This window comes from Colias philodice, chromosome 1, assembly GCF_061535455.1.
Source record: "Colias philodice isolate Cphi_HAF_F1 chromosome 1, ilColPhil1 Martin Lab GWU primary, whole genome shotgun sequence".
In the NCBI taxonomy this organism is placed as follows: Eukaryota; Metazoa; Arthropoda; class Insecta; order Lepidoptera; family Pieridae; genus Colias; species Colias philodice.
The window spans coordinates 11302637-11316477 of NC_143086.1; the positions used below are offsets into that span (position 1 = coordinate 11302637).

A 13841-nucleotide genomic window follows, 5' to 3' on the forward strand; every position below is an offset into this window, starting at 1 on the left:
ACATAGCGCGCTCTCCCCGCCATACAATGCTAGGCACCTGAACTGATCGCCCGATTAGTTGACAAATCAGTGCGCGAGTGTCAAAGTTTGCAGTAGAATCGACGCGCGCACACATATAAAGTGGTTCAATAATTATTTGTCCTCACACATTGAAACAATTAAGTTTAGTGGAGGGGCGTTCATTTTTAGATTAGACAATCTCTACCTAACTTTCATTATAGTTTAAAAGCTAAATTTTATATATGTTACTTGGGGACCTATAAAAAGATGTTACCTTAAGAGCCAGACAGTTTTCATGGTTCTTACATCTAGCCAGACACATTTAAAAAATAACTAACATATCATCAAATTCACATAACTACCTAAAAGCCTAACAAATATGAAATAACCCACTAAAAACATTAGTTAACTATAATTAAGTTATTACTTATCTTTTACGAGGACTTATGATGATGGAATTTCACGTATCCTGATGACATTTTTATTGTGTCATCGAGATACGTGAAATTCCATCAACATAAGTCCCCGTAAAAGATATACTTAACTTTATTACTTATATATTATACTATTATTTTTTTAATAATTATAGTTAACTAATGCTTTAGTGGGTTATTTCATATTTGTTACGCTTTTAGGTAGTTATGTGAATTTGATGATATGTTAGTATTTTTTTAAATGTGTCTGGCTAGATGTAAGAACCATGAAAACTGTCTGGCTCTTAAGGTAACATCTTTTTATAGATCCCCAAGTAACATATATAAAATTTAGCTTTTAAACTATAATGAAAGTTAGGTACAATTTTATACACCCGTACTACCTGTTTCCTGCCAAAGTAACCACAACCCAGACTTGATAATCGCTAGTCGTTCTTATCTGTATCGGAGACATATACAGAGAAACTTTCAACTTTATTAAAGAAAGGAATGTCTGGCCGTCGTGGGCTCTTGATCTATTACGGTTAAGGTTTCCTATTTCAGTTACAGATCAGTAAATAGTTCTACGCAAATACAATGCTATGCTATATGCTATGCTATGCTATGCTATGTAGAAGTATGTAGCGATATTATCTCGTAGACTTTAAATTGTATATCAACGCTTTGAGATAATGCAAACAAAATGTGAGGTATATTTAAAAAGGAAATCTAATGCATGATGATCAAGTAGAAACTTAGTAGTTAAGGTACTCGTACTTAGTTTGTTTTTACTGATCACAGAAGTATAGAACACTAAAAACAAATAACTTCTGTTCTGTGGTACTGATGCGTGTGTATGTGAATGACATTTATTTCACTCTATTTACAGACGAACGACAATTTTATGTAGAAACGATTGAGAAACGAGCTAAAAGATTTTTTTTCTGTGTTCTGCCCACGTTCTGCCAGACTGAGAATATTTATCCTAACCGGGTACCTAACTCGAAACCCACGAAAGGTTTTTCAATATTTCAATATAGTAAGGAAACATTTTTACGATTTCTGTATGTGTGTCTGTATCACGTCTGTATGCATAGATGTGAATTTATTTTACAATGTCGAAAGCTGCCAGTTGGCATAGCTAATAGATTTTAATAAATTGATGTTTTTTTGTTATTAAACTGATAGTATTTTGACAACTTTGACGTAATGATTTTTTAGTGCTTTTATTATTAAAAAACCCTTTTATATTTAATTATTAAATCAAACTTTCTTTTCAAATTGTTAAGAAAGCGCTTAAGTCGTGTGGGATGAAAATTTCAAGTTAAAATGGGCGACGGGTTAAAGATAACTAAAGGTGAATTAATTGTCAATTTATCTTACCAGGTTTATTTTTTTATTGATCCTAAAATTGTATTCTACGGGAGTTTTCATTGATTCTGGTGGACATATATTCTAGAAAATGTAAATGTAAAATAGTACTTTCCACTAGAGCCAATACGATGTTTACAGATAAGCGTCATAGAAGTTCTAGTAGTATCGCTGGAGGCCCTTTAGATGGGACACGTTCTGAGAGAAAATTGGATTTAAGGGGTGTGTAAATTATACATTTTGAAAAATCAATTCATCAACAACCATCGCCCTAAAATTGACCCTTTTCAATTTATCTTTTAGTAGCAGTAATGTTACGTAGATGTTAGTATCCATAATCCAGTTAATGAGGGACCGTTCCTTTACTTTCTAGAGCTTTTCAGCTCCCACTAGATACTGAATGTTTGAATACTACAAATCGTAAAATTACGATTACGTTGGTATGAATAAATATAATAGCAATTGCTTTAAATAATAGATACGTTTATAGTAATAATTTTTTTACCATTGCATTTAAAGCTACCAGATCTGATTAGGGGCGATTAGAAAAAAAAAAATGCATTTGATAGAAAATATCTTAATTGTCTACGTCAAATACAAAATATCTTAATTGTCACGTAATAAATCGCGTTTAAAAGCCGTTTATTTTCTAAACATCTTCTTGTTCATTATTGTTCATAGCATCTATACCTGAAGTCGATGACCAATTTGCTTTAGCGGAAGCAAGGTGTGATGAATTGCAGGAAAAAATTGATTTAGTGAAGGGCCTAAAGCGTAGGCGAAAACTTAAAAAACGAAGGTAGTTTTATTTAGGAAAATCCTTTGCTATTTTAATTTAATGTAGTACACATGGAATACTTGTCTTATCAAAAATATTTCACTATATTTCAGCATGACTCATTTTGCAGAGCAGGCAATGCCTGTCGAAAATGTTCCATTTATAAGTGTAAGGACTCAACCTAAAAAGAGTAAGAATCTTGTAAAATTAATAAGTTACTAAAATATGTAGCGTGTCCAAATATAGATTAGGTTCCCATTCAAAAGATATTAGTTACCTACTATTTTGTCTATCTCGCGGTTCATGCAATGACATTTTGAAAAGCAATTTATGTGTGTAGTGTTCGAGGTATTTACAGTAGTATGGCAGGCGACAGAATATTAAATTATTTGTATTTATATATCTATTATGATTAGCAATACCTACCTATAGACAAAGATTTTTGCTTGCGTTACAAAATGTAATTTACGTTTGGCACACTACAATGTAAGAAGAAAGTAATTTGAAAAATATTCTAGCCTTGATGGTTACAGAGGTGTCACAGCAAGCAGCAAGGTTGAGACGACTAGAGACGCCCGCAAACCCGACCCGGGGCTATTTAGACCCTGCCACGTTAGAACAACACCAAATGGTAGGTCAGGTCCGAGGGTACAATCAGATGTTTTGGCAGCCGGTATGTATTAATAAGCGATTTTGTATGTTCACATTCCGATTTTAAATAACTTAAATCATATATGCAGAACAAGCAAAGTAATGCTGCTCGGAAATCGCCTAAGCCTCGCGACCGTCGCGGCCATCCAGAAGGAGACGGTAAGAATATTTTATTAAAATCTTTGTTCATCATAGTTATGGACTAAAAAATAAATATAAATGTATATATCGAAAATCTTTATTTGAATTGTACATGTCGTAAGTAAGGTGAGAACAATAAATATTTATTCCCGTTAGGGCGTTTGTCCACTACAAGGAATTTTACGGTCCGGCATTCCGATTTTTTACGGTCCGGTATGGCACGCCATTAATCTATATACTAGCTTGTGCACTATACGTAATTTTACTGTCCGACATTTTACTTTTCCCTATTCCGGATGGTTTGTTGTGTCTACGAGTCGCTGTAGGTATAATTGTTTTCGAATGCCCACTTGCATGGATTTTACTGTTTTCACTGCATATGCCAATTAAAAGCAAGCTCTTGTTTTACTTTCTTTTAGTTGGCAATGAGATTTGAGAAGTCGGTATTGTTATTTTATATACATTGACACCAAGCATTGACCTATAATTATTATCTAAGTAAGTGTTGGTAAGTTAAAGTTCAAGTGGGAATAGCTTTAGCTTCTCGTCACCGATTAAAATAAATAGTGAAACACGCATTTTAAATCTCTTACGGAACTTTACTTTTTATTATAACGAAGTAATATAATATTTCACCTTCTATATTTTTTACTAGTTTCTTGTAAAATGCAAAAACAATCATTTATGATAGCATTATACCGCCAAACTTCCTTGAACTGTACCGCACTGATCCGAGTAAAGACGGACAGGTGCACAAGCAATTCATCGGTTTTTTTCATGCCACACCGGACCGTAACAAGTGATAACTGCGTTAAAAACAACCGACTTCAAACTTGCACTTGCAACATTTACAAATACAGACAAAAATGCTCATAAAATAAAAACTACTAGGCCTATCCGAATAAAATTTTTATGGGACCAATTCGACACCATCCCGCATCGAACAAAAAAAGAATCACGTAAATCGGTTCAGAAACCTCGGAGTAATCGGTGTACATACATAAAAAAAAAAAACATACCGGCCGAATTGATAACCTCCTTTTTTTGAAGTCGGTTAAAAAATCGGAATGCCGGACAGTAAAATGGCATGAAAAAACCGATGAATTGGCTTGTGCACCTGTCCGTCTTTACTCGGATCAGTGCGGTACAGCTCAAGGAAGTTTGGCGGTATAATGCTATCATAAATGATTGTTTTTGCATTTTACAAGAAACGAGTAAAAAATATAGAAGATGAAATATTATATTACTTCGTTATAATAAAAAGTAAAGTTCCGTAAGAGATTTAAAATGCGTGTTTCACTTATTTATTTTAATCGGTGACGAGGAGCTAAAGCTATTCCCACTTGAACTTTAACTTACCAACACTTACTTAGATAATAATTATAGGTCAATGCTTGGTCAATGTATATAAAATAACAATACCGACTTCTCAAATCTCATTGCCAACTAAAAGAAAGTAAAACAAGAGCTTGCTTTTAATTGGCATATGCAGTAAAAACAGTAAAATCCAAGCAAGTGGGCATTCGAAAACAATTATACCTACAGCGACTCGTAGACACAAAAAACCATCCGGAATAGGGAAAAGTAAAATGTCGGACAGTAAAAAAACGTATAGTGCACAAGCTAGTATATAGATTAATGGCGTGCCATACCGGACCGTAAAAAATCGGAATGCCGGACCGTAAAATTCCTTGTAGTGGACAAACGCCCTTACGAAGAAAAATCGGAATAGCTACAAATGAGCGAGCCATAAGGGGGATTATTAAAACCTCCCCCACATTGGGCGTAGGCCGAGCGTACGCGTTTCCTGAGCGTGCTGCCGGCGTCGGCGCGGCGCGGACGTCGCGTCAGCGCGCCGTCTGTGGGGCGCGGGCGTCGCGCCATTGAACGCTATGCAAGCGCTGCGCAAGCGCCGCGCCGACGCGACGTCGCGTCTAAAGCACTCGGCCGCCCGCGCCGTGCCCCTCGCACTCATTGCCCTCGTCCACTTGTGACTGACTGAGATGCTAGCGGGCGCGGGAGGGGAATGTGTGCGGGGGGCACGGGCGGCCGAACGCCCATGGAACGCGACGTAAGCGCGGCGTCTGCGCGGCGTTCACGCAGCGCCCGCGCGGCGCTGGACAACGCGTAGCCCGCGCCCCACAGACGGCGCGCTGACGCGACGTCCGCGCCGCGCCGACGCCGGCAGCACGCTCAGGAAACGCGTACGCTCGGCCTACGCCCAATGTGGGGGAGGCCTTAGAGTATAATACCTAATAATTGTTATCTTTATCATAGGTATAAAGATACATTTTAATTTTATTATATTTAAGCTATGTATCGCCTGGATTATTCAACGAACGTAAAAGCAGAGCCTCATGAGGTCGCTTGCGGGGATGACGATGTAGTAGGCGACTATTCGGATGACAATGTTAATAACCAGCAATATAACGATTTTTATCTAGGGTAAATATATTGTAAATTAATTAAATTTAATATTTATAAGCGTACTTACTGGTCGCACTCATGAATCAATTCCATGTTAGGTCAGTCACGATGAATAAAAAGCAGCATGATGGAAAATCTCAATCGAAACAAACTGGAAATCGTCGACGTCATGTACCAAAGGAAGCTTCGATCAAGGAAGGTATTTAGTTATTTTTTTTTTTTATAAAGGAGCAGGTAACCGAGCAGGTTGATCACCTAATGAAGTGATTACCACCGCGTATGAGCAGTGAGCACTTAGCACTCACAAAGTTACCTTTGTGAGACTGTTACCGGTTGGTCGAAGGTGGATGTAGGCTCTCTATTTAAAGATATTTAAGTCATTAAGGTGCGGGAATACAGAAAGGGGTAGAGTGTAGACTGTTAATTTTTTTTTTCTTTAGTTACCTACATAGTAGCTATACGTCATTTGCTACAACATTCTTGTTTGTAGCGCCTCCACACTGGATGTACGGTGTAATGGATCATCCGCAAGATGTGAATAGAGCACCCGGATATGGAAAATATAAACAGCAAAATTCAAAAGAAATGCAGAGCACTGGTAACATCCTTCCTTTCAGTACTAGCAACCCTTTCACATTTTGAAGTGTAACTTCCTTAGGCGCGTTGGGAGTAAAATTTCATGGCAATACCGTCCCGAAGGCGACAATTTTGGTATCTTTGAATCTTGTCAAAGAAGTTTCACTTCTGACACGTGTGCTCGGCACGAACGCCTTCTTTATTTATGGTTTAATTGAATGTAGGTATTTAATGTGTAATACAGGCACAGGAGTGAATCAATCTGAAGAAAGACCCGTAGTAGAGTTATTTAATAAGAGTCGTAGCAGTCCGTCTGCCGATTCTGGGCAGCGACAAGCGTATCAAAGGATTTCGTCACCTGATGCAAGATCTAAAAAAGGTTTAAATATTAATAACTAACTAGGTACAAAGTAAATTGTAGAATATGTATAAGTGGGAGACTTTATATGGCAGTCATAAGCATGCTTACGACTTTTCGGATCCTCAAAAAATATTTCACTATGAGATTAGTTAACCATTTAGTATTTAAGGCCCTTCGCTCATGGAGCTACTCAAAAAGAACTAGTCACAAACTCAAATTACTAACGAGTTGCCTGAGCGTCACAGCCCATACATGTTCTATGGAGATTCGCACACGACGCGACTAGTTACTAACTGGTGAGTAACGCGTTAGCAACCAATCACGCGCGACGCGTCGTGCCAGTCTCCACGCTACTGGTTTCCCGAGTTTCTTTGTTTTTTATGATAAAAATGAACGAGCAAACATTGACAAGTGACTGAAACCTTATAACTTTAGTAGCGTTGTATGCGAGATACAATTTGTAACTGGTTTGTAATCGTAATTACTGATTAGTTCAGTCATTTTTGAGTAGCTCCATGAGCGACGGGCCTAAGTAACTACAATACTTTAATTTTATGTTTGAGATTTAAATTGTATAGCTTATTCAAATAATATTTTTTATTGTCGTGTCTTAAATAGTAAAATTTTATAAAAACAAATTTATTTTTCGGCGCTAGATGGCGTTGTGTGATGTATTTAGTTAGAGCCATATTTATGCATATTTCAACTAACGAAAATGTTATAATTCAGCGAATTCATTAAAACTAAAACTGTATCTTTATTAATTCAGTTCGTGAAACACAAGCCTATGTTGATGATGGCACAATTCCTCACAGTGACGCTACGGCGACTCCGGTGGAAACTGTGAAAAAGTCAAAGGTTTGTTTATGTAATTCAGGTTTTACTTCTTAACATAAAATTATCATAATGCTATAAGTGCACAATGCACAATGATCTTACCTATGTATGTACGTACCGTTCACGTCGTATGTCGTACCACAGCCCACAGGTCGTACTCGTTTACGTGGGGCAAAAATAAGACACTTTTATAATATTGTTATTATGCGCAACAACTACCCTATTAACAACAGCATTTGTAGATACTAATATAAGGTTTATGGTGGGTTCCAGTTCATCTGAATAAATAAGTGTTAAATGGGCTATCCGAGAAAATTGTAAGCGGGCGGTGAAACCAGTCTCAAGTTTTAATGTTAATTACGTTTAAACGTAAAGTTCACACGAGCCATAGGTATTACAGTATACTTATCATATTCAGGAGCACCGTCATCCACGTCGTGTCAAGTACCGCAGTCGTCATTACGAATTGCCGACCGTGGCATCTCAGATGAAACAGGCGGGCATGCGCTGTTACTATGGCAACGCGAACCGTACGAATATCCCCTTTATAGTGAGCAAGAGCACTGCGCCCTCGCATAATATTGGTGTTAATATCCAGCAGGTAAAAATATTGTCATAATTTTATATGTAAAAAATAAAAATACGCTAATATAATAACGATCCTCCGTCGTTTTTAGATATGTCGGTATTTTTTCAGGAATCCTTCATGTAAGACTACTGTTGGCAAGCAAATCAAATAATATTGTGCTTTGATTTCAGGTGTTGAATGGTCTAAAAATACAACAGCCTTTGTCTGGAATTCCTTTAACGATTGCGCATCATATGGGTTAGTAATCATCAATATCAGGTATACATATTATGAATTATTGCAGTTCAAACGAAATGAACGTAATGTCGCCAAAAAAATAAGTCGAATTAAATGATTTATTGATGAAGATTCTGATTATACAGGTTTGGGGCATATACCTACGTATGGGACGAAAAGTGCTACAGTGGTTAGTTCTTTTTATGTTGTTTTGGAATTTGTAATTTTGAATTTTTTTTTAATTTTTCTTCCGGAAGATTAAATAGGTAGTTAAGTACTTCAGATTCAAAAAAAAAACCCAAATCATTTTTTATTTGGGCAGCGAATTAATGGAAATTATTCAATCGTTTGTCCAGACACCGTCTCTAGACAACCGCGAGATCAACGCAATTAGAGTGGGCAGACGTTTGTTGCGTCTACCCTCATACAAGTACATGTCGTACAACCGTCTGCTGAGCATGTACCGCGAGGGAGACGGAATGGTGCCCAAGTTTCTGCGGGCGATCAGCCGGCCGCACTACTTCTACACTTCTATGTATAAGTGAGTTTGACTAGGGGTTTGGGGTAGTAGTGAACCTTCAGTTCGTATATGAATTTGAAAATGTAACTTAACGTCTGGTAATAAAGCTGAATTTACAATTTGGTACCTTGAAAAGTTGCGTGCGATGTTAATGTTCTAGATTTAACAAGTAACAACTAAAAGCTTTCTTTTAAATAAGTACTCTATTTGACATGTTTTAATGGAGCTGCAACATTACGTACCTTTTCACAGAGATACTCTCATAAAATCTAAACTTATTTTTCTATTCTATTTCTATTAACGAAACGTACTACTGCTACAGAAATTTTTACTTCTCCATAAATAAATATTTTTACCATAACGTGTTATCAAAAATAAATTTGTCGATCAAGCAGTCTGACAATGAATCGGGACGACTTCGACAACGCGACGTCCAAAGGCCAGGGCGGGTGTCAGGAAGCCAAGCAGAGCCTGGCGGAGTACGCTAGCTTGTATCGCGAGTACGAGCAAGTGGAGAAGTGTCTGAACGAGAACTATGACCCGGAACTAGAAAGACGCAAAGAAGACTTGTCGCGGCAATTGGCAGCCCGTGAGGAACACATACGCAAGGTATTGTTATTGGTATTTTACCAATGCTTCAATGAAACGAGCAATGTTTAGGCAACGATCGATTGAAAAACTAGTTTATTTGCAAAATTTTCAATTCCAGTTTAAAATCTTTCATGTTCATGTTAGTTCTGAAACCCTGACTTCTTTAGTTTAATTAGATACCTTTTCCAATATGACCCCAGTTGATTACCTAATTATTTTTAACTAGCTGCGCCGCGCGTTTTCACCCGCATGGATCCGACCCCGTTGGTCTTAGCGTGATGATTAGACATCGGAATATATGCACTAACAAAATGCCAAAATATGCATGCAAATATGCACTAAAAAAGGCCGAAATATGCACTAAAAACGACTGATATGCCTAAAATATGCACAATACAAAATCAAAAAACCTTTATTAATTTTAAATTTAAATCAAAGATTGTACAGAAACAGTGAAATTTTCTTGAAATTAAGTATAGTTTTTGTGCCAATATACAATTTAGCTAAGCAATTTAGCATTTTAACCAAATTTTCGATCGCAAATTTGTGACTTTTGTCACCCGCGAGCCCTGTGTTGCCACCTTAGACCTTTCCGGGCTAAATCTAGCCCTTTTTTGGAATTCAACCCGTGATTTAAGTTTTTAGCCCCAAAAGGGTAATCTAGGCCTATTTGAATGGTTCAAAAATTACTTAAAATGGAGCCCATTTTGTAATTTTTTGCCATTTTACCATGCCAAAATATGGTTGGTTTACTCGCTGAGCGTTCTGATTGGCTAATAAAGGTTAGTCGACCAATCAAAACTCCCGCTACTTAACGAAATATGCACGATTGGGGAAAAAGGCTATAATATGCACTAACGCCGTAATTAGAGAGTTTTATGCATTTGCATATGCAATGACCGATGTCTAGTGATGATATATAGCCTATAGCCTTCCTCGATAAATGGGCTATCTAACACCGAAAGAATTTTTCAAATCGGATCAGTAGTTCCTGAGATTAGCGCGTTCAAACAAAGAAACAAAAAACTCTTCAGCTTTATAATATTAGTATAGATGACATATAGACTAGAGTAGATAATTTTTGAAACAAAAAAAAATCGCAGTCGGATGAAACCCATTAGAAAAGGAGGGGAATATGATAAAAATGTAAGGAAAAATAAATTACGGTCAATCCGAGTTCGGGAAGCGGGAGGGGGGAGCTTTTAAGAGAAAAAAATGGTTTCTCTCGATTTCCGACAAAACTACAAGTCCTATAGAAAAAATATCAATGGCAAAGTTGTAGGTAATTAAAAGTTCTACAACTTTTGTATTCACAATTTTTTCACATAACCTAAAAATTTAGGTGAAAAATTCAAAAAACCAAGTTTTTGGTCTTTTATTTATATCTACTTCAAAATTTATTTTTTTTCTACGAAATTTGGTGGAAACTTACTTTATTATGTCCCAAATACACTGTAATTTATTTGATTGAAAATATTTATTTTTTCGTCTTATTTTGAATTAATACCAAAAAAACAACCTAATTTTCAATCGAAAAGTCACCCGTCAAAATATCAGCTTTTTTCAAAAACTTGGGGTGCCTTTTATTCATTGAAATCTCTACTTTCATATGGTGTAAAAAAAATAAACACCACCATAGTAAATGTTCTCAGGAAATGCATACAAACAGTCTGAAAATTAGCTTTTACTAAATCAGGCACACTTCTCGAACTACCTGAAATGTTTTTATCGACATCATTTTGCTTTTGAATATGCTGTAAAATATTAAACTTAGAACAGATAATTATTTTTCTTTTGAAATATTACCGAAAAGCCGATACAAGAGAAGATATAGAGTTCAAGAAGTGTGCCTGATTTAGTAAAAGCTCATTATCACACTGTTTGTATGCATTTCCTGAGAACATTTACTATGGTGGTGTTTATTTTTTTTTACACCATATGAAAGTAGAGATTTCAAAGAATAAAAGGCACCCCAAGTTTTTGAAAAAAGCTGATATTTTGACGGGTGACTTTTCGATTGAAAATTAGGTTGTTTTTTGGTATTAATTCAAAATAAGGCGAAAAAATAAATATTTTCAATCGAATAAATTACAGTGTATTTGGGACATAACAAAGTAAGTTTCCACCAAATTTCGTAGAAAAAAAATAAATTTTGAAGTAGATAGAAATAAAAGACCAAAAACTTGGTTTTTTGAATTTTTCACCTAAATTTTTAGGTTATGTGAAAAAATTGTGAATACAAAAGTTGTAGAACTTTTAATTACCTACAACTTTGCCATTGAACTTTTTTCTATAGGACTTGTAGTTTTGTCGGAAATCGAGAGAAACCATTTTTTTCTCTTAAAAGCTCCCCCCTCCCGCTTCCCGAACTCGGATTGACCGTAATTTATTTTTCCTTACATTTTTATCATACTCCCCTCCTTTTCTAATGGGTTTCATCCGACTGCGATTTTTTTTATCTTTTCATTATTTTCAAAGGCTTCTACCCCAGTCTAATAGGTGATGACGTGCGCATTAAACTAATTTTCGTTTAGTGCATGATTTTGGTCTAAATATTGATTTATGCATGTGCATATCCCTTTCGATAGGTACTTGAGTATTCAATCTAAGCCAATATTTATTATCTATGTTTAATTCATAGGTTGTCCAAGATTTTCGAAACTCAACTGAAGGCGATATGCCGCTAAGAGCATCTGCTTCAAACGCAGAAGACGGTTATCGGCATTCAAGCTACAAACTCAACCAAGACGGATCACACCAATGATACGAGCTTTACTAAAAATTTGATCAAATTATATGTGCCCGTTGAATATTTTTGTCAAGTGTATGAAAATTACATTATTTTACACATGAGGGTTCTTTAAAATTCAGGTTCTAATGACAACAGTTATCAAGCTGGATCTTCTTTCTAAATTAATAATCTTATCTCACGGATGCCATAAGTGATAGGTTATATTCGCGGGTCTTTAATGTTTATCTCTATTGTCTATAACGTAGGGTTCATTTGGAACTCTTTTTTCGGGAATCTTCCCCATAAACAAATAAAGATATTATTGGGGAAGAATTGCTGATGCATTTATTCCTTGAAAGATTCCAAAATCAGCATAGATTCGATAAAGAATCTGTTCCATTGGTCATCAATAAAACATTTTTCCTGTCGACGCTGTTCCATGCTGTCGATAAGGTCAGGTTCCAAAACATTCTAATTAGGTTTAGCTTGATAAGGAAACGTAGTCTAGTGTTAGTTTTGGCCTTAATTTCCAGTAGAATTATATTTATTTGTATATTTTGATATCTGCTCAAACAATTTTTAAAAATTTTTGAACAACTCTAATACATATTTTATATTATCAATGTTAGAAAGCTTGTAATTGTTGCGGAGATAAATTAATCATTGTGTTATACTTACTTCAAATATAAACTTGAGGTCAAATCCACGACAATAAAGAATTTTGAATATAATTATTATTTGTTGTTTTATTTAATGACAATACACAATAAAGGATATCTTTAGGGTGGCAATTGATTTGTTATTTGAATCTTATCTTACAGATATTTGTAACTATATAAAGTAGGTATTATTATTTATCTTCTAATATTATTTATAGCAGTATCGTTACAATTATTTTAATATTAAATCGCTTCAAATCAGTTGTCACCTTCACATTTAATTTTAAATTAAGTAGATACAAGAAGATATTAAAAACTACAATTAATTTCAATCTTCAGTGTAGTTAATTCTAAAGATTAAGGGCTGGTTATTTCAGATAATTGAAGTGTTATCGCTTGCCACCTATATCTCAAGATCATGTGCTTGTTAGCCGTTAGGACACCTAGTTAGTGACGCTAGTTATGCTCTGAATTCTGAAACCATCTGTCCTTAATATAACGAGGTTCAATCAATTTGACTAATTATTATTAGTGTGTGGTGACAAATGCTATTTGATACCACTATATGTTATTGCCACGCCGTTAGTTATCCCGAGAGATTAATAGATATAATAATATATAATCAAGTTTTAACATTTAATAAACGATAAGTAATCTATCTAGTCTGAGGTTAAACATCAACAATAAGTTTACAGATACGTAGACTAATTACACTATAATTAGTTATACTGTAAATATTGCTTAATAAATACAGAAAGATGTACGTTCTATACACCAATAATTTATATTATACACAATTATATCTAAGGAAGACAAACAAAATCATTACCTACAATTTGATATGCGTAGGTAGGTAAATAAACCAACGACGAAATACTAAACAACTTAGGACCAAGTAAATTATTAACACATGTTGCTTACGTCCAATACATACATTTAAATAGAGCTAAATTTTATAGGATTTTTCTAATTAAATTTAT

The 13841-nt window shown here is 35.4% G+C and overlaps 1 protein-coding gene and 1 long non-coding RNA gene across 2 annotated transcripts in view; both read left to right on the plus strand.

Annotated features, from left to right (window-relative positions):
* LOC149491334 (uncharacterized) overlaps positions 1 to 13841 on the plus strand; it is a 423150-nt gene that overhangs the window by 395923 nt on the left and 13386 nt on the right. The window lies entirely within an intron of this gene.
* LOC149491353 (uncharacterized) lies at positions 1852 to 12964 on the plus strand. The gene is made up of 16 exons (XM_089698588.1): positions 1852 to 2006; positions 2466 to 2583; positions 2676 to 2752; positions 3081 to 3235; positions 3303 to 3372; positions 5667 to 5799; positions 5880 to 5980; positions 6272 to 6379; positions 6602 to 6736; positions 7488 to 7576; positions 7974 to 8156; positions 8315 to 8381; positions 8507 to 8550; positions 8717 to 8901; positions 9273 to 9489; positions 12113 to 12964. The coding sequence occupies exons 1-16, from the start codon at positions 1916 to 1918 to the stop codon at positions 12233 to 12235; spliced, it is 1896 nt and encodes a 631-aa protein (XP_089554714.1). The 5' UTR covers positions 1852 to 1915; the 3' UTR covers positions 12236 to 12964.